Source organism: Pituophis catenifer, unplaced genomic scaffold (assembly GCF_029215685.1).
Source record: "Pituophis catenifer annectens isolate HBS135680 unplaced genomic scaffold, rPitCat1.0.hap2 SCAF_7, whole genome shotgun sequence".
In the NCBI taxonomy this organism is placed as follows: Eukaryota; Metazoa; Chordata; class Lepidosauria; order Squamata; family Colubridae; genus Pituophis; species Pituophis catenifer.
The window spans coordinates 7,067,586-7,085,922 of NW_027256887.1; the positions used below are offsets into that span (position 1 = coordinate 7,067,586).

Consider the following 18,337-nt stretch of genomic DNA (forward strand, 5'->3'; position numbering starts at 1 on the left):
TTCTCATTCAAGAAGCTTCTTCAACTCTGACAGAATAGTGGGGAATGGAAGGATTTATATTCCTTGCAGACAGCTGGTCATTGCATCCTTTTAGAGGGTCTTGGTCATTTGCATCCTTTAGAGCAGGGGTCAGCAACCTGCGGCTCTGGAGCTGCATGTGGCTCTTTCATCCCTCTGCTGCGGCTCCCTGTTGCTGATGGCTCCACAATTGATAGGGCTTTTGGTTAGGACAGGTAGAGGAAAAAGGATGCTGAGCTAGGAGGCGACTCTATGGTGGGGGAACCGGACTTCCAGTCGGCTCCAGGATTGAACGGGGGCTTCCGGTTAGGACCTTTGTGCAGGGGTGAAATGTAAAATTTGTTACTACTGGTTCTGTGGGCGTGGCTTGGTGGTGGTGGTGGTAATGTGACTGGGTGGACGTGGCCAACTTTTTTTTTTTTTTTAAACTTTTCAAAGCATTTTTTCTAATCCTTTGAAAAGCCTCTGCCGATCAGGCAACTCAGCTGGGATCGTCAGAGAGGCTTTTTAAAAAATACCTCTCTGCCAATCAGGCAACTCAGCTGGGATCCTCAGAGACTTTTCAAAGCATTTTTTTAACCACCTCTTCTGCCAAGAGGTTGCAGAAAAAAATGCTTTGAAAAGCCTCTGAGGATCCCAGCTGAGCTGCGCGATCATCAGAGGCTTTTTTTTTAACTTTTAAAAGCATTTTTTCGTCGGAAGAGGTTATAGAAAAAATGCTTTTAAAAGTAAAAAAAAAAAAAGCCTCTGATGATTGTGCGGCTCAGCTGGGCATGGGGAGGGGGGCGCAGGGATTTTTGCTACCGGTTCTCCGAACCACCCGCCACCATCGCTACTGGATCGGGCAATCTGGTCCAAACCAGGAGCATTTCACCCCTGCCTTTGTGGCTCTTTGAGTGTTTAAGGTTGCTGACTCCTCTTTAGAGGGTCTTTTAGAGTACTTGGAGGTTTATCTGTGTCCTCAGAGTTACCTGAGTTGTTGTACTTGTTGTACCTGTACCTGGTTCCTGTACTCTGCAATTTTTCCTCTGGAAATCCATTCTTACTCCCACACCATTCAGGGTTGTTCATCCCAAATTGTATAGCTAAAAGTCTGTAGAGATTCTCTGTTGCACTTGTTGGGACTCCCAACAAGTGCAACAGGAAACCTAAAGATTTCTGAAGTCTTCTGAAAGACTACTGAAAGATGTAAAGATTTTGCAATACTTAAGATGGAAGAATGATTGATGCAAATGATGGAACTTGTTGGGAAGGCCAACCTGATTTCATTGATTAGAGAAATGACAATATCTATGTCTAATGCTATCTGGAAACTCCTTAAGGACTTTTTGTGGAAAGCAGAAAAGATGAATTTATGAATTATAGTTTTGATGATTAGAAGGGATATATTATAGAAAGAAAAGTGACATGTTATAAGTTTAGAGAAAGAGGTAAATTTATAATTGTGTATACAATTATACACAATTGCGTATACAATTATACACAATTATGTATACAATTATAAATAGTACAGGGGTTTAGTGCACCCTGTTATTAACACAGCTGCCTGCAATTTCTGCTGGTTCGAATCTCTCCAAGGCTCAAGGTTGACTCAGCCTTCCATCCTTTCTAAGGTAGGTGAAATGAGGACCCAGTTTGTGGGGGCAATAAGCTGACTTTGTATAAAATATACAAAAGAATGAAGGCTATTGCTTAAAGCATTGTAAGCCGCCCTGAGTCTCCGGAGAAGGGCGGCATATAAATCAAATTAATAAATAATAATAATAATAAATAATAATAATAATAAATTGTTGAATATTGTTCAAATTGTTGAATTATTTAACAATTGTTAAATAATTGTTGTGAAGAAGTCGCTTCTAAGAGTAGACAATTGAAACTAATACTATCTAGTCTACATTTAGTACTGAAATCATACAATAGCTTGCACAATCAGCAAAACCTTTGATCTATGAAAAAACACTGCTACAAAAGCATTATTCAAGGAAGCTGGAAAATATTTTTAATTAATCATTGAAATCCTCCAACAATATAGGAGCAGAAAGTCATCTAGGAATCAATAAAATAGTCATCCGTACTGGGAGCTTCCTCTGTTTCCATAGATTTAATAATACAATATCAGTAGTATCTGGAGACATCAGAATAGAAGAAAAAGAATTGGAGAAAGTCACACACACACAAAACTGAAAATAGAAGTAGAATAACTGCGGCAAAGGAAAGCAAAGGTGGTACCAATAAGAATAGGTATCTTGGATGTAATCCCAAAATATCTGGAACACAACTTGAACTCCATCGGCATTGACAAAATCCCCATTGGTCAATTGCAAAAGGCAGCTTTACTTGGAACAGCTTACATCCTGCAACGAGACCTCTGACATCACGAAACATCCACCTCTGCCTATCTCAAGTCCTTTGGAAGGACTTTATAGGTGGATAAAAATGCCAAATCCAGTCTAAACATCAGAAAATCTGAACACTGACAAAATTTCCATCTGTTAAATTAGAAAAAGCCACGCTACTTCGATCTTCATATATACTGTGTCGATACATCCTAGGTTCTGGGGAAGAACGTGCTGTGAATGAGAGCCAACATCAGCTAAAGAAAAAAGAAAAGAAAAGCTGTGATTTCAGGTTGTATATATAATAATAAATATAATTAAATTTCAATTTTGCAGGGATATATATACCTATATATATATATAATCTCTATTATCTATCTCTATATCACTCCATCTATCTCTCTATCATCTATCTCTTGTCTATTATCTGTCTATCTAATTTCTCTTTCTATCTCTCCATTTATTTCTCTATCATTTATGTATTATCTGTCTATCTATTTATCTATCTATCTATCATCTATCTATCTATCTATCTATCTATCTATCTATCTATCTATCTATTTCTATCTCTCTATATCCCTCTCCATCCATCCATCCATCCACCTACCCACCCATCTATCATCTATTGATCCATCCATCCATCCATCCATCCATCCATCCATCCATCCATCTATCATCTATTGATCCATCCATCGATCCATCCATCAATCCATCGACCCATCCATCTATCAGCCATCTCTCTCTCTAATCTATCATCTATCTATCTATCTATCTATCTATCTATCTATCTATCTATCATCTATCTCATCTCTATCTATCTATCTATCTATCTATCTATCTATCTATCTATCTCTCTCTCTCTCTCTCTCTCTTTCTCTATCTATCTATATATCATCTATCTATCTATTTCTATCTCTATATCTCTCTACATCCATCCATCTACCTACCCACCCATCTATCATCTCTCTCTCTCTCTAATCTATCTATCTATCTATCTATCTATCTATCTATCTATCTATCTACCTACCTACCTACCTACCTACCTACCTATCTATCATCTATCTATCTATCCTACCTACCTACCCATCCATATCTCTCTCTCTCCCTCCCTTTCTCCCTCTCTCATCAAAAAGTTCTCCAAAAGGCTACTGCCCACCATCTGGAAAATAATTGATGAAGGAGCCATGTCCATCCTGGATCTATTGCAACGTTCAGCCACACTTCAGTTTACAGGAAGAAATATCCAGTATCCAGTATCATCTTTAAACAAAGAAGAAGCATCGCTGACCCTAATTTAATCCCCCTAAAACCCGACCATAAATGCACCAGGGACTGATCCTCAACATTTTTGTCATTGCACCAGTTTCCTCCCAAGCTTTGACTAACTGCTGAGCCTCCTTCTGATGGTGTTGATGATTGCCATGGAAACAGCAGAGTGACCTGGGCATTGTGACTCCAAGGTCCATTCTGACAAGGAGAGGATGAGAGAGGAGGCCACAGTGTGGGGAGCCTTTGAGGAACATCCTGGAAGTTTGGCCTAAAAGCCTGCTTTTGGGGAACTCTTTGTGAGTCCTCACATTGATGTTCTAAAGGTAGGCCACGTTTCTCCGTTCTATGATCACCGCAGGCCAAGACGCGTAAGCTCCAGAGACCAAACTGTCTCTACCTTAAGGGATGGGCCACCAAAGGAAGTCTAAATCTTGTAAACCTTTAGGATCTGATTGGGGTGGTGTTTTTTTTTATTGTCCTCTTATTTTTGGGGAGTCTTGGTTTTAATATGTCCTTGTTTTTGGTACGCAGGGAGGGAAGGACAGTAGACCTTCCTTACCAGCCTCCTCAGCAGGAAGTGATGGAAATTGTAGCAGGTGAGAACATCCCTCAGACCATCAGTTGGTACCCTACTTCCAGATTCAGATGATTGTCTCCCCAAGTACACATTTCTCTCAAGCCGCCTTGTTTAATTAATCAATTACCCTGTTTCCCTGAAAATAAGACATCTCTTGATAATAAGCCCAATCGGGCTTTTGAGTGCATGTGCTAAAATAAGTCCGCCCCCAAAAATAAGCCCTCCCAAAAATTTAAATTCATGCCCAGCCGGTCCCCGCCATTTCCTCTGGTTAGGGTTAGGGAAACAGAGCTGGAAATCGGGTAAGACTGCATGAGGAGCCCCGCCTTGCTCCATGCGCCCTAAAATAATAAGACCTCCCCGAAAATAAGACCAAGTGCTTATTTCGGGGTTCAAAAAAATATAAGACAGGGTCTTATTTTCGGGGAAACACGGTATTAATTCTTAGAGGGTCTATTGTTGCTGACGCAGCAAAACTGCACTAAATGTGCATGTTAAAGCAGCTAGGATTCACTTATTTTGCTAACCCTTAATGCCCTTCCCTTTTTTACATTCTGCTTGGTGATGATGCTATCCATTCATACTGAATAATAGATTTGGTAGGGATCTTGGAGGTCTGCTCAAACAGGAGGCCCTATACCAGGGGTGTCCAACTCAAGGCCCGGGAGCTGGAGCTGGCTTAGATCCAGCCCCGTGGGGCCACCCTGGATACAGCAAAGGACTGGCCCATGTTGCCTCTGCCAATGAAAATGGAGTTCTTGCAATGCCCTCCCGAGCTCCATTTTCACTGGCAGAAGGTTTCAGGAGGCCATCGCAGCCCAAAACAGAGCTTGGGAGCCCATTTTTGCTGGCAGAGCATTTGGGCCACCACAGGCGCCCCCCAAAGTGAGTGACGTCAAGATGGCCACGCCCACCCTCGCCATGCCCATCCCACTCCCCACCCCTGAGGTCAAACATAACCCATTCCTGATGGCTGTCCAATCTCTTCTTAATGCTCAGCGGTTAAGACCCTGGTCTTGTCGGCTGGAAAGCCAGCAGCCCAGGTTCGAGACCCGAGCGCCATGTGACAGGGTGAGCTCCCACCTTTGCCTCAACTCCTGCCAACCTAGCAGTACAAAAGCATACAAATGTGAGTAGATAAATAGGTACCACTTCAGTGGGAAGATAACAGTGTTTCATGATATCATGTTGGCCACATGACCACAGAAATGTCTTCTGACAGCGCTGGCTCAATGGCCTTGAAAGAGAGATGAGTCGGCAACAATTAGGGGAGTAAAATCCACAGGGATTCCTTTACCTTTACCTCCGTGTCATACACCGGTTGTAGGCCTTGTTTTAATTGTGATGCTTCTGACACAAATAAACAAACAACAGAACCTGTGGGGCCTCCTTGGATAATTTCTGGAGAACATGCAAGAGAATGAGTCCCCCAAGGTGCTTTTTCAAGAGGCAACTGGACTTCCTTGTTTTTCTTTGAAGAGGTTTCACTTCTCATCCAAGAAGGTTCTTCAGTTCTGGAGAAATCAGAAGTTAGAACTGAAGAAGCTTCTTGGATGGGAAGCAGTGGTGGGAGTCAAGTAATTTAACAGCCGGTTCTCTGCCCTAATGATTTATTCCAACAACCAGTTTGCCAAACTGCTCAGAAAGTTAACAACCGGTTCTCCCGAAGTGGTGCGAACTGGCTGAATCCCACCACTGATAGGAAGCAAAACCTCTTCAAAGAAAAACAAGGAAATCCAGTTGCCTCTTGAAAAAGCACCTTTGGGACAACCAAGATCTGAATGACCGAGAATCCCAGGAGGCTTTACAGTTGTGACGCCGAACATTTCAAGGCTTCGTAGTGGAGAAAACCCCAAAGGCAGCTTAGCTATCTCGCATTTCGTGGCAGCAGAGAAGGAAACATATAGCTTGCCCCAAAGTTGGATTTCTCTGCTAAAACTGTATCACCTTCTGTGCTCCTGCAGAAGCAGAAGACACCGGCAGCCCCACTCGTGGCCGTAAAAAACTGGTAAGTGCCAAAGCTTTTTTTTTTCTTTTTCCCCTTCAATATTTTTTTTTAGTTTCCCCTTCAATTGTTGTTGTTGTGCAGCATGGGAAAAGAAAGTGCCTAGCTCAACACAGTCAAGGCAGTGGTGGGATTCAAAATTGTTTACTACCGGTTCTGTGGGCATGGCTTGGTGGGCGTGGCATGGCTTGGTGGGCGTGACTTGGTAGCCATGGCAGGGGAAGGTTACTGCAAAATCCCCATTTTCTCCTGATCAGCTGCGACTCGGGAGGCAGAGAATAGATGGGGGCGGGACAGTGGTGGGTTCCTCCCGGTTCAGTCCAGTTCGGCCGAGCCGGTGGCAGTGACGATATGACATCACCAAACCGGTTCTCCCCCCCCGCCCTCCCACCCCCCACCCCCCCCACGTTATTCTTACCTTTTATTTGGTCCCACCCCCAATCTATTGCTGCCTCCTGAGTCCCAGCTGATGACTAGAGGGAAAAAATCTGTTTAAACTCTTGCCGCGTGGCTTCAAAGCTGATCAGTGTTAAAAGCAAACAAATGAGTCGGGTCGTAAGTGCGAGGACTGGTCGTAAGTGCGAGGACCTTCCAGAAATGACTCTGACCAGCTAGCCACACCCACCTAGTCACATGACCTCCAAGCCACACCCACAAAATAAGCCACGCCCACAGAACCGGTAGTAAAAAAATTTTAGAACCCACCCCTTGGGGCGGGGCCAGTCAGAGGTGGTATTTACCGGTTCTCCAAATTACTCAAAATTTCCGCTACCCGGTTCTTCAGAACTGGTCAGAACCTGCTGAATCCAATCTCTGGATCAAGGTGAAACAGCCAGTCTTCACGTTAGCTGTCATTTCTTCTCCCCTCAGATGTCAGAGAACATTGACTGGTTACAGAGTCAGAGTGGATTGTGTAAAGTTGAGCGTTACACAGCCAGTGAGGAGAAGGAGGAGGAGAAGGAGCAACAGAACTGGACGGTAAGGACACAGCTTGTGTTCTGCCAGCAGGCTTGGTGGCACAACAGATTGGGAGGTCCAGGAAGACATAACAGCTTGTTCCGCTGGCTACAAATAAATTCTTCAGTCAGTAGGGTCTAGAGCAGGGGTGTCAAACTCGATTTCATTGAGGGCCGCATCAGGGTTGCATTTGTTCTCAGGGGCCCAGGGTGGGCATGGCCAACTCGACATCACTTGTGTCAGAGGCACCTGTGGTGGCCCGAGTTCTCTGCCAGCGAAAATGGGCTCCCAAGCTCTGTTTTCAGCTGCAACAGCCTCCTGCAACCCTCTGGCAGCGAAAACTGAGTCGGGAGTGCCGTCCACGGCTCTTGCGAGCTCCATTTTCAGCTGCGACAGCCTCCTGCAACCCTCTGCCAGCGAAAACTGAGTCGGGAGTGCCGTCCACGGCTCTTGCGAGCTCCATTTTCAGCTGTGACAGCCTCCTGCAACCCTCTGCCAGCGAAAACTGAGTCGGGAGTGCCGTCCACGGCTCTTGCGAGCTCCATTTTCAGCTGCGACAGCCTCCTGCAACCCTCTGCCAGCGAAAACTGAGTCGGGAGTGCCGTCCACGGCTCTTGCGAGCTCCATTTGCAGCTGTGACAGCCTCCTGCAACCCTCTGCCAGCGAAAATTGAGTCGGGAGTGCCGTCCACGGCTCTTGCGAGCTCCATTTTCAGCTGCGACAGCCTCCTGCAACCCTCTGCCAGCGAAAACTGAGTCGGGAGTGCCGTCCACGGCTCTTGCGAGCTCCATTTGCAGCTGCGACAGCCTCCTGCAACCCTCTGCCAGCGAAAACTGAGTCAGGAGTGCCATCCACGGCTCTTGCAAGCTCCATTTTCAGCTGCGACAGCCTCCTGCAACCCTCTGCCAGCGAAAACGGAGCTCAGGAGGGCCTCACGCAGCCCTCCCAAGCTCCATTTTTACTGGCAGAGGCACCGTGGGCCGGTCCTTCACTGTTTCCAGGGTGGCCCCACGGGTCAGATCTAAGCACCCTGTGGGCCAGTTCCAGCCTCCGAGGCCTTGAGTTTGACACCCCGATCTAGAGTGAAAGAAACGATGTGCCTGGGACTGGATTTTTAAATATCTACTAGGTTGGCCACAGTTTTCATATTTGGGATTTGACAAGGTATCTTGGCACGTTGCACAGCATAACATTATTTTTTTCTGTTCAGAAATATTTTCCTGCCTCTTGTTTTCAGATGAAGGCCAGAAACCTCCTTTGTGGTTCTTGGGGTAGGATGAGGAATCTGGCTTGGGGAATATCAGCCCTGGGGAATGATCAGAAGTCAGTCTTGTCCACAAAGCCCTTAAATCTCATCAGGAATGTCCCTGCAGTCCTCAGGATGAAACTATCCAACCATTCATGATGTTGATACCGGGATGAGACTTGGGGAAGGGGTAATTTTGATAGGTTGCTCATCCCGCTATCTCATTTTCTTGAGCGCATCAAAGCAAGGTGTGATACTGTGCACCAGGTCCACAAGTGTAAGGCCCGGCCTCTTCCCCCTTATTCAAGAAAGTAAAGATTCTTGAAACTTGGCATTTCACAAGGAATCTTTTATTGAATAGAGGTGATAGCAGGGCGAAAAGAAAGCAGGCTCTGAAGGACTTTCAGGCCATACAGTTAGAGTAAAGCAGGGGTCTGCAACCTTAAATACTTAAAGAGCCATTTGGACCCGTTTCCCACAGAAAAGAAAACACCGAGAGCCACAAAAGCTGAGTGGGTGTGGCCAACTCGATATCACTTACTTCTACCAGTCACATGACCCCCCCCCCCAGCCATGCCTACCCAGCCGGTCATTAGGGCAGAAAACACTGGGAACCACAAAATCTTTTTGACATATCTCTCTCTCCCCTCTCTCCCTCCCACTCTCTCTGTATCTCTCTATGTCTCTCTCTCTCCCTCTCTCTCTGTATCTCTCTGTCTCTGCCCTGGCTACTTCTCCATCCCCCGCCATCGCCCTTACCTTCTCAGGCCGGGCGAGGAGTGACTGGGAGGGGAGGGCGAGGGGCGGGGCCAGCCAATGGTGGGATCACCTGACAGGGAGCCACAGCAGTGAGCCCAAAGAGCCGCATGCGGCTCCTGAGCCACAGGTTGCTGACCCCTGGAATAAAGGAATTAAAAACCCCTCCCAACAGTCCAGTGTGGATTCAGCCAATCCGCAGGTGCAAAGATGTTATTGTACCTGTCGCTCTGGAAAAAAGATAAGGGAACTTTCTCAGGGTCATCTTTACATGCCCCAAAAGGTGCGAAAATGCCAGCGCGTTTAGGCACCAGGCTAGAAGTTATAAATCAACAAATTGCAAGATATAGGATATATACCCTGTTTCCCCCAAAATAAGACATCCCCTGATAATAAGCCCAATCGGGCTTTTGAGCGCATGGCAATAAGGCCAAGCGCTTATTTCAGGGTTCAAAAAAATATAAGACAGGGACTTATTTTCGGGGAAACACGGTAGGAAAGAGAGTAATAAGTAAAGAAAGTAATTAAAAAAAAACCACTTCCCCTGAAGAATGGCAGATATACGGATCTGACATCCGTCGAACCATCGTTTGCTTGGAAAGCAGCAAACGGTGATTGATGGCATGATCTGTAAAAGCCGAAACAGGAGACCGGGGATCTAACCTGCTTGCTCTCTCAAATCTCATGGAACCGTAGTCACAGCTTGAGTCTGTTCAAAACTCCCCCTCTGCAACAGGGGTGAAATCTACTTACCTTCCTTACTGGTTCAGAAGTGCACGCGCCGTGTGCGCAGACCTTCTGTGCACGCGCAAAATCTTCTGCGCATGCTCAGAAGGTAAAAAACACATTACTTCCTGGTTAAAACCAGGAAGTAATGACACCCAGGTGGGTGGGCGGAGCTTCGTTCTGCCATCACTACCCGATCGCCAAACCACCGGCCAAGATCACTACCGGATCAGGCGATCCGGTCCGATCCCGGAGCATTTCACCCCTGCTCTACAAGCCTGTGGCATGGAATAGATTGCCATCTGGGATGTTTTGCAGAGGAAGAGAAAACAGAATGGCAGTGGAGGAGAGCGCTTGGGGATTGGGGAGTTGGGGGTGGGGGTGGGGAGACATGTTTGCATCTATCTAAAGTAACCAGTAAATACCAGAACATCTGACATTTTGAAAGAAGAAAGGGCATTTACAGAAAAGAGAGAGATTTCTAGGACATTTTTGATTGTGCTGAGATGTAGCTGGAAAGCTTTCTCAAGTGTGTTTTGGGTTATTGCTCTACAGTAGGACATTGCATAGCCAGCCGCTTCTTTCTTTCTTTCTTTCTTCCTTCCTTCCTTCCTTCCTTCCTTCCTTCCTTCCTTCCTTCCTTCCTTCCTTTCTTTTTCTTCTTCTTCTCCTTCTCCTTCTCTTTCCCTTCTCTTTCCTCCTCCTCCTCCTCTTCTCCCCCTTCCTCCTCCTCTTATTTCTTTCCCGTTCCCCCTCCTCCTCCCTCCTCCTCCTCCTCCTCCTCTTCTCCTCCTCCTCCTCCCCCCTTCCTCCTCTTCTCCCCCTCCTCTTCTTTCTTTCCTGCTCCCCCTCCCCTCCTCCTCTCTTCTTCTTCTTCTTCTTCTTCTTCTTCTTCTTCTTCTTCTTCTTCTTCTTCTTCTTCTTCTTCTTCTTCTTCTTCTTCTTCTTCTTCTTCTTCTTCTTCTCTTTCTCCTTCTCCTTCTCCTTCTCCTTCTCTTTCCCCTTCTCTTTCCTCCTCCTCCTCTTCTCCCCCTTCCTCCTCCTCTTATTTCTTTCCCCTCCTCCACCACCTTCCTCCTCCTTCTCCTCTTCTCCTCCTCCTCCCCTTCCTCCTCTTCTTTCTTTCCTGCTCCCCCTCCCCTCCGCCTCTCTTCTTCTTCTTCTTCTTCTTCTTCTTCTTCTTCTTCTTCTTCTTCTTCTTCTTCTTCTTCTTCTTCTTCTTCTTCTTCTTCTTCTTCTTCTTCTTCTTCTTCTTCTTCTTCTTCTTCTGGAGAGATAGGAGGAGAACCACCGCAAAACGGTGCCCCCCACTCCCAATCCCTCCAGCTGGCGCAACATGATACCATGGTCGATGGTATCAAAAGCCGCTGAGAGATCTAACAGGACCAGGATAGAGGAATAACCCCTACCCCGAGCCCTCCAGAGATCATCCACCAATGCGACCAATGCTGTTTCCTTCCTTCCTTCCTTCCTTCCTTCCTTCCTTCCTTCCTTCCTTCCTTCCTTCCTTCTTTCCAAGTTTGTGCTAGCTTTCTTGGCCCAAACCATTGTTGATAGGAGGCAGTGGTGAAATCCAAATTTTTTTATTACCGGTTCTGTGGGCGTGGCTTGATAGGCATGGCAGGGGAAGGATATTGCAAAATCTCCATTCCCACCCCTGTCCAGGGGAAGGATACTACAAAATCCCCATTCTCACCCCACTCCAGGGGAAGGATACTGCAAAATCTCCATTCCCACCCCACTCCAGGATAAGGCTACTACAAAATTCCCATTCCCTCCCCACTCTGGGGCCAGCCAGAGGTGGTATTTGCCGGTTCTCCAAAGTGCTCAAAATTTCCGCTTCCGGTTCTCCAGAACCTGTCAGAAGCTGCTGGTTTTCACCCCTGATAGGAGGTATGCAAGCAGCCGTTCCTTGCCTACTGTCCAAAATCAAAGAACAATTGTGTTCCCTAGTACCGCTAGTTGTACAGTATATTCAATTCTGTGTGTACTTAGAGCAGCAGTTTAAGATAGCTGCTAATTTTCCCAGACAAAGTGACATCCCTTGAAACTTTATCCAGGGTAGGCAATGAATGACTTCTCACCTACCAAACACTGGGTGCCACTTCCATACAAGGAGATGACGGGGAGGGATTTGTTATGAAAAAAAAAAGTCCTTTATTCCATTTCTTAGACTGACTCTGCTAAGCTTTTCCAGCAACCTTCCTCTGATCCCCTCAAGGTCCTGAGCAGACTCCGGCAAGATCTGGAGAAGTCTGACGTTGGCGTCCAGGATGTGTTGAACGCCAGTAACAATGCCAGAAGGGCGAGGACAAGAGACCCGTCCGACGGACGTCAAACCATGCCCAAGCGCAACGTCCGTTCTCCGGCGCCCTACAATACCTGCGACGAAGAATTCAGTCTGAATGTCAGCTCCAACAGGGTGTCTCCCAACTTCCACGTAAGCATGAAGGCCGGTTGTCAGAAGGAAGCCAAGGATGAAGAAAGCGAGGGGTCCTCTTCCCCGAACCCCAATCCCGACCCGGATGAAGTCTCTTTTTACTGCAACAGACTTTCCAACCTTGCCATCGCGATGGCACGCAAGGAGATGAACGACCGCTCGGAAAGCACCCCCACCTGCATACACAACACGCTGTATGCCGCTGCTGGAGACCACGGCCACCGATCCATTGGGGTGGGGACCGAGGATACCAAGCACATCGCTACCAGGACGTGCGAGTGCAGATACGAAGAAAGCCCCGCCACCAAGAAGAAAACCACCATTTACTACAAAGAGGAAAACACGGAAGTGCCCAATAAAAGCGAGCCTCAAAGGGACGAGGCCAGAGGCTTCCATCATCGGAAGCGCTTTGGGCCTGATGAATACAACAACTCGCTGAGCAAAGGGATCCTGGTTTACGCCAATAACGTGGTTTCGGACATGATGGTCTCCGTGATGAAGACGATGAAAGTCAAAGTCAACGATTCCAACATCGCGTGCGCCGTGTTGAAGAAGGTCCTGCTGAAGCACTCCAAGGAAGTGGTTTCCGACCTGATTGACTCCTGCATGAAGAACTTACACGATGTTACTGGGACTCTCATGACCGATTCTGACTTTGTTTCCGCCGTGAAGCGAAGCCTCTTCACGCAAGGCAGCCAAAAGGCCTCCGAGATTGTGCAAGCCATGCTGAACCGCCTGCACAACGCTCTGATTGTGCAAAAGCAGTTCAGCGAGAAAGCCAAATCTCAGAGCATGGCCTTTACTACCATCAAAACCGGCCAGGGCACCGACACCAAGACTCAGAACATGAGGTTCTCGGCGGCAAAAACGGAAACCATGAAAGATAAGGAAATGACCTGCGCGGAAACGGTCGGCAATCACATCATCAAAGAAGGTCTCAACATGTGGCATCAGAAGCAACATCAGGACACTACAGGGGCAATCCCAATGCCCGCCAAGCCTATGCCAACCCAAGAAGTTCCAGACCTTTCTAATCTTACCACCGATTCTTGGGCGAGAGACCTGATTGTGACCGCGTTATTGCTGATACAATATCATCTGGTGCAGCAGGAGAACGCCATGAAGGATGCAGTGGAAGGGGGCCGATCCAGCAAGGCAACTGGCAGCCTGGGCTTTTTGGCCCAAGATAAAGGCCTTGGCTCTTTAAAACTATCCGACACTTTGAAGCAATGTGAGGATGAGCAGTTAGGGATGAACGCAGAAAACGATATGTCAAGCGTGGTAGTCATGCTGATCCAGAAGCTCATCAACGAGACCGTCAACAAGTTAGGAGGAAATACAGGGACATTGATGCCCGATGAAGCAATCCAGAATGCTTTCAAGGCTCCTGAAGGCCTAGGCCTAGGTCCTCCAGGACAATGCGATATGGACCATTCTTACGAAGATGCTATAGCCGGACTCACCAAAATGATTCTGGACCAGTGCGATGCCAAGAAAGAAGGAGGGAGCGGACCTTTCGTTGACAAACTGGTCGATACGGTGACCAAGCTGTGTCTGATGATCGCCAAATACAGCAATCCTGAGTCGGGACTTGGAGAACTCGGAGATGGAGAGGAGATGGGTGGAGGTTTCTATTCAAAGAGCTCAGGAAATGCGGAAAGCAGAGCAGAATCCGGAGAAGACACGCCTACCGGACGTAAGGTGGTTGTAGCTAACCAGAGCGCTCCGGAAAACGTTCACAACAAGCAACTCCAAGCCATTCTCCAATGGGTGGCAGCCTCTCAGTTGAACGTCCCAATGTTGTACTTCATGGATGATGATGAAGAAACCCTGAACAAGGTACAATTGGAAGTGCCGGGAGGGTGTGGGAAATAGCGTGCGAGGAGAAGATAAAAATTGGATGGTTCTGTTCATGTTTGAAGCAGCAGAAACATTTTTTCTGTTCCTGTTTATAATCGTACACAGGTAGTCCATGAAAGCATGCACATACATCAACCGTCCAGTTAGCGAATCCAGAAAAAGGGATTCCTGGGACATTATTTTACCAAGAGTCATCTCATCATCTTCATTTAATGACCCCATAATCCCCTGCAGGGTGGAGTCTGGGCAACTGAATGGAGCTAGCAGAGTGTTTGAACTGCCGGATGCTCTTCCTGTCACCAATGCGGAGTTTTGTTCAGCAGATACATTCTCAGTGTGCCCAGAAAGAGAAATATCTGCCTCTACCTAGGATCGAACTCACAGCCTCCTGACTGTGAGGCGAGAGCTCCACCTCTAGGCCACCGGTCCACAGGGTATTATTTTAGCAAGAGTATAAAACTTTATTAAATAATCCACACTGGCATAGAAGTGGAACCAGTTCTGGATTTCCCGCACAAAAGCAAGCATAGTTAATCCACCCCTTTCCCTACCGGCCACCCACAGTCCAAAATGTCCGCTAATCTCTTCTGTTCATTTTGTTGTGGGAAACAGCCAGCCACACCGGGGACATCTGCTCGATGTGTCCTTAAGATGCCAGCAATGTCTCATGGAAGCTGATGGATGCTTGAATATCATTCTCCCACCCCTGCATTCTATCCACCCCCTCCCTTTTATTGTCAAGCTGCGAGCAGAGGACAAATGTAGGTGAAAGTGCAAATCAGTCTTGACTGCAAGTACCATGTTTCCCCGAAAATAAGACCCGGTCTTATTTTCTTTTGGGCTACAAAATAAGCACTAGGGCTTACTTTTGGTGGATGTCTTTTTTTTTTAGCTGTCCCACGCGCCCCGCACCAGTTTACCTCAGGGCTCCCACAGCCTGACTATCCACACCCTAACAACTGCCTCACCTCACGGCGACAGCTCCAACAGCCCCATCCAGCAAGACCCCGTGTGACTGCCAGCCCACTTCTTCTTCCGGCACCAGCATGGCGCTGGAGCCCTTAACAAATGTCTCACTTAACAACAGAAATGTTGGGTTCAATTGTGGTCGTAAATCAAGGACTACCTGTACCTCTTTGACAATTTCCCTTTTCCTCTAACCCTCTCGTCCTCCCCTGCAGCTCCAGCAACTCTCCACGGTGGCTGTGGAGAGAAACTACAGCGTGGGAGACGTCATGCAATCTGTGCTGAAGTATGAGAAGGAAAGGCAGCTAGGAGAAGCTCTGGGCAATTTTGTGCGGTTGCCAGTCCTGGATTGGCTGCTTCAGAACCTGTAAGCCCAGCATCTCTCGAGTTCTTCGGGACCGCAGGCCTCTCCTTACCCCGTTAGTTTTCCTCGATACAGCACTCATTGGTCAAAGATGATATGAGTTTTACTGATTCCCCCAACCCCTGCTGAGCAGTGAAATGAATAAAGGAAGGAAATACTTAGTGTCGGTGTGAAGTATTATTTCCAGACCTGTTGTTGTTGTTGTTGTTATTGTTATTATTGTGGTTCATCACACAATCACCCAGATGTTTAGAATGGATGTTGGCATTTTGGTCCACCTATCGAGTCCTTACCAAGGACCTGAGCTAGGGAGATGTAGATGCTTTGATGGTCTTAAAGGGATCGTCGCAGGATGTAAGCTGTTCCGAGGAGAGCTGCCTTTTGCAATTGACCGATGGGGATTTTGTCAATGCCGACAGCTTTCAAGTGCTACTCCAGCTGTTTTGAGATTGCAGCCAGGGCGCCTATTACAGATAATCCTCAATTTATTACCACGATTGATCCTGAGATGTATGTTGCTAAGCGAGACAGCTGTTAAGTGAATTTCATGACCCATTTTATGACCTTTCTTATTAAGTGAAGCACGGCAGTTTTTCAGTTAGTAACACGGTTGTTAAGTAAATGTGCCCCTGTGCATGGGTGCATGCCCCCACATGCATCCTGTCCCCTGCATGCGGCACCCCCCCCGCACCCCCCCCGCAGCGCTCTCCCACATGCACGCACAGCCCTCCCGCATGTGTCCCGCTCCCTGCGCATGCGTGGCAGAGACCCATAGACCAGCTGGCCAGTGGGAGGGTGCACATGTGTGGCAGAGCGGGACTGGGGCGACGGTTCGCATGCCCACAGAGAGGACACTGTGTGCCACCTCTGGCATGCATGCCATAGGTTCACCATCATGGACCTAGAGAAACTGATCAGATGGGCAGAAGAATGTGGAAGAAGGTGATCCCTCACAGTGGTGGGTTTCAAATTTTTTTACTACCAGTTCTGTGGGCGTGGCTTGGTGGGCGTGGCAGGGGAAGGTTACTGCAAAATCTCCATTCCCTTCCCACTCCAGGGGAAGGTTCCTGCAAAATCCCCATTTCCTCCCGATCAGCTGGGACCGGGAGGCAGAGAATAGATGGGGATGGGGCCAGTCAGAGGTGGTATTTACCGGTTTTCCGAACTACTCAAAATTTCCTCTACCGGTTCCCCAGAACTCATCAGAACCTGCTGAAACCCACCTCTGATCCCTCAGATAACTCAGTCTGGAGCATTGTGGGCCCTTAAAGGTACTAAAAATAACACCCCAAATTCAACTGGCATCCTGTGCAATTCCCAAATCAACAGAGTTACCTGCCCAGGCTGCCAAATTTTATACTAGCTGTATCTCTCTAACGTTTTCCAAGGGTATTCCATGTACGGCATGTACATAATCCAAATAAGTGTTGACTAGAATATCAATAATGGCCATAATTGGCACATTAGAGGTGAACTGTGTAAAATCCCCTCCTCCCCTCAAAACCTAAAACGACATATGGCAGTTCTTCCATGTTCTTTGTTGTTTCACACATATAGATAGAACCTTATCGTACTGAGGACTCTACGATCTGCCTCTACAATATACTCTGTAAGCTACCATGTTTTCCCGAAAATAAGACCCTGTCTTATATTTTTTTTGAACCCCAAAATAAGTGCTTGGCTTTATTTTCGGGGAGGTCTTATTATTTTGCGGTGCATGGAGCAAGACGTTGTTCCTGACTCTAGGGGGCGGTGCTCATCTCCGTTCAAAGCCGAAGAGCCAGCGCTGTCCGAAGACGTCTCTGTGGTCAGGTGGCCAGCATGACTCAACGCCAAAGGCACACAGAGTGCTGTTACCTTCCCACCAAAGGTGGTCCCTATTTTTCTACTTGCATTTTTTCTGTGCTTTCGAACTGCTAATGTTAAGCACTACAATCTCTTAACTCCATAAAAAGCTCAGTTTTGACCATGGCTTTTTTCACTTGTTCATACGTCGACAGCCCCATCTGAGTAGTGTTTAGTTGCGTTGTTTACATCAGAAGACAGGACTTGTTGAAAGACATTGGCGTGAGCTTCAGCCTCTCCTCATCCTCTGAAAATTGACTATTTTCCATAAGGAAATCAATCACCTCACTTAATAAATGATAAGTGTCCAGTTCTTGTTACATATTTCAGAGTTCGTAGATTTATTGGGTATACTTGTCCAAAAAAAATATTTGCCTGCTTTTTCTTGGGTTTTTCAGTTCATTAGGTGGGATTTGTAGGATAAATTCCTCTCAGAAATTAGAGAATGGCCTACAATTCAATACCAAAGATTGTTTGTTATGGTTCCACAGGCAGCAGAGCCTAACCTAAAAGGATTGGGGGTGCCACCCCTCTATATCCGGGGTAGTATTCACTTACCTTCGCTACCGGTTCGCAAATGTGAGTGCATACACCACCGACACGCATGCGCAGAGGGTAAAAAATGATGTTAGGACAGGTGGGCGGAGCCTCCTGAAGCCGCCGCTACCAGTTCGCGCGATCCGGATAGAACTGGCTGAATTGCACCACTGCTCTATATCCATGATGGTGAACCTATGGCACACGTGCCAAAGGTGGAATGCAGAGCCCTCCCTGTGGGCACGCACGCCACTGCCAGCTGCTCTTCCGGGTACTGTCGCGCACATGTATGTACATTTGCGTGCCGGAACTTGGAAGAGAGCAGTTGTCTGGCGTGCACACGCGTGATGGAACCCGGAAGAGCAGCTGGCCACCACGAGCATTCGCAGCGGACAGCTGTTCTATTCCAGGCTCTGGCACTATTGTGTGCATGCA

General features: G+C 47.2%; 1 protein-coding gene across 1 annotated transcript; it reads left to right on the forward strand.

Annotated features, from left to right (window-relative positions):
- Nucleotides 1–4,203: 4,203 nt before the first annotated feature.
- On the forward strand, nucleotides 4,204–15,527 carry AKAP3 (A-kinase anchoring protein 3). The gene is made up of 5 exons (XM_070947673.1): nucleotides 4,204–4,219; nucleotides 6,165–6,208; nucleotides 7,076–7,183; nucleotides 12,088–14,169; nucleotides 15,372–15,527. The coding sequence occupies exons 1-5, from the start codon at nucleotides 4,204–4,206 to the stop codon at nucleotides 15,525–15,527; spliced, it is 2,406 nt and encodes an 801-aa protein (XP_070803774.1).
- The last annotated feature ends 2,810 nt before the right edge of the window (nucleotides 15,528–18,337 follow it).

Bases quoted from the DNA above. Each gene is read 5' to 3' on its own strand.
- AKAP3 (XM_070947673.1), top strand. The intron at 6,209-7,075 runs GTAAGTGCCAAA...TTCTCCCCTCAG, and splicing joins CTCGTGGCCGTAAAAAACTG to ATGTCAGAGAACATTGACTG. The intron at 7,184-12,087 runs GTAAGGACACAG...AAGCTTTTCCAG, and splicing joins AGGAGCAACAGAACTGGACG to CAACCTTCCTCTGATCCCCT.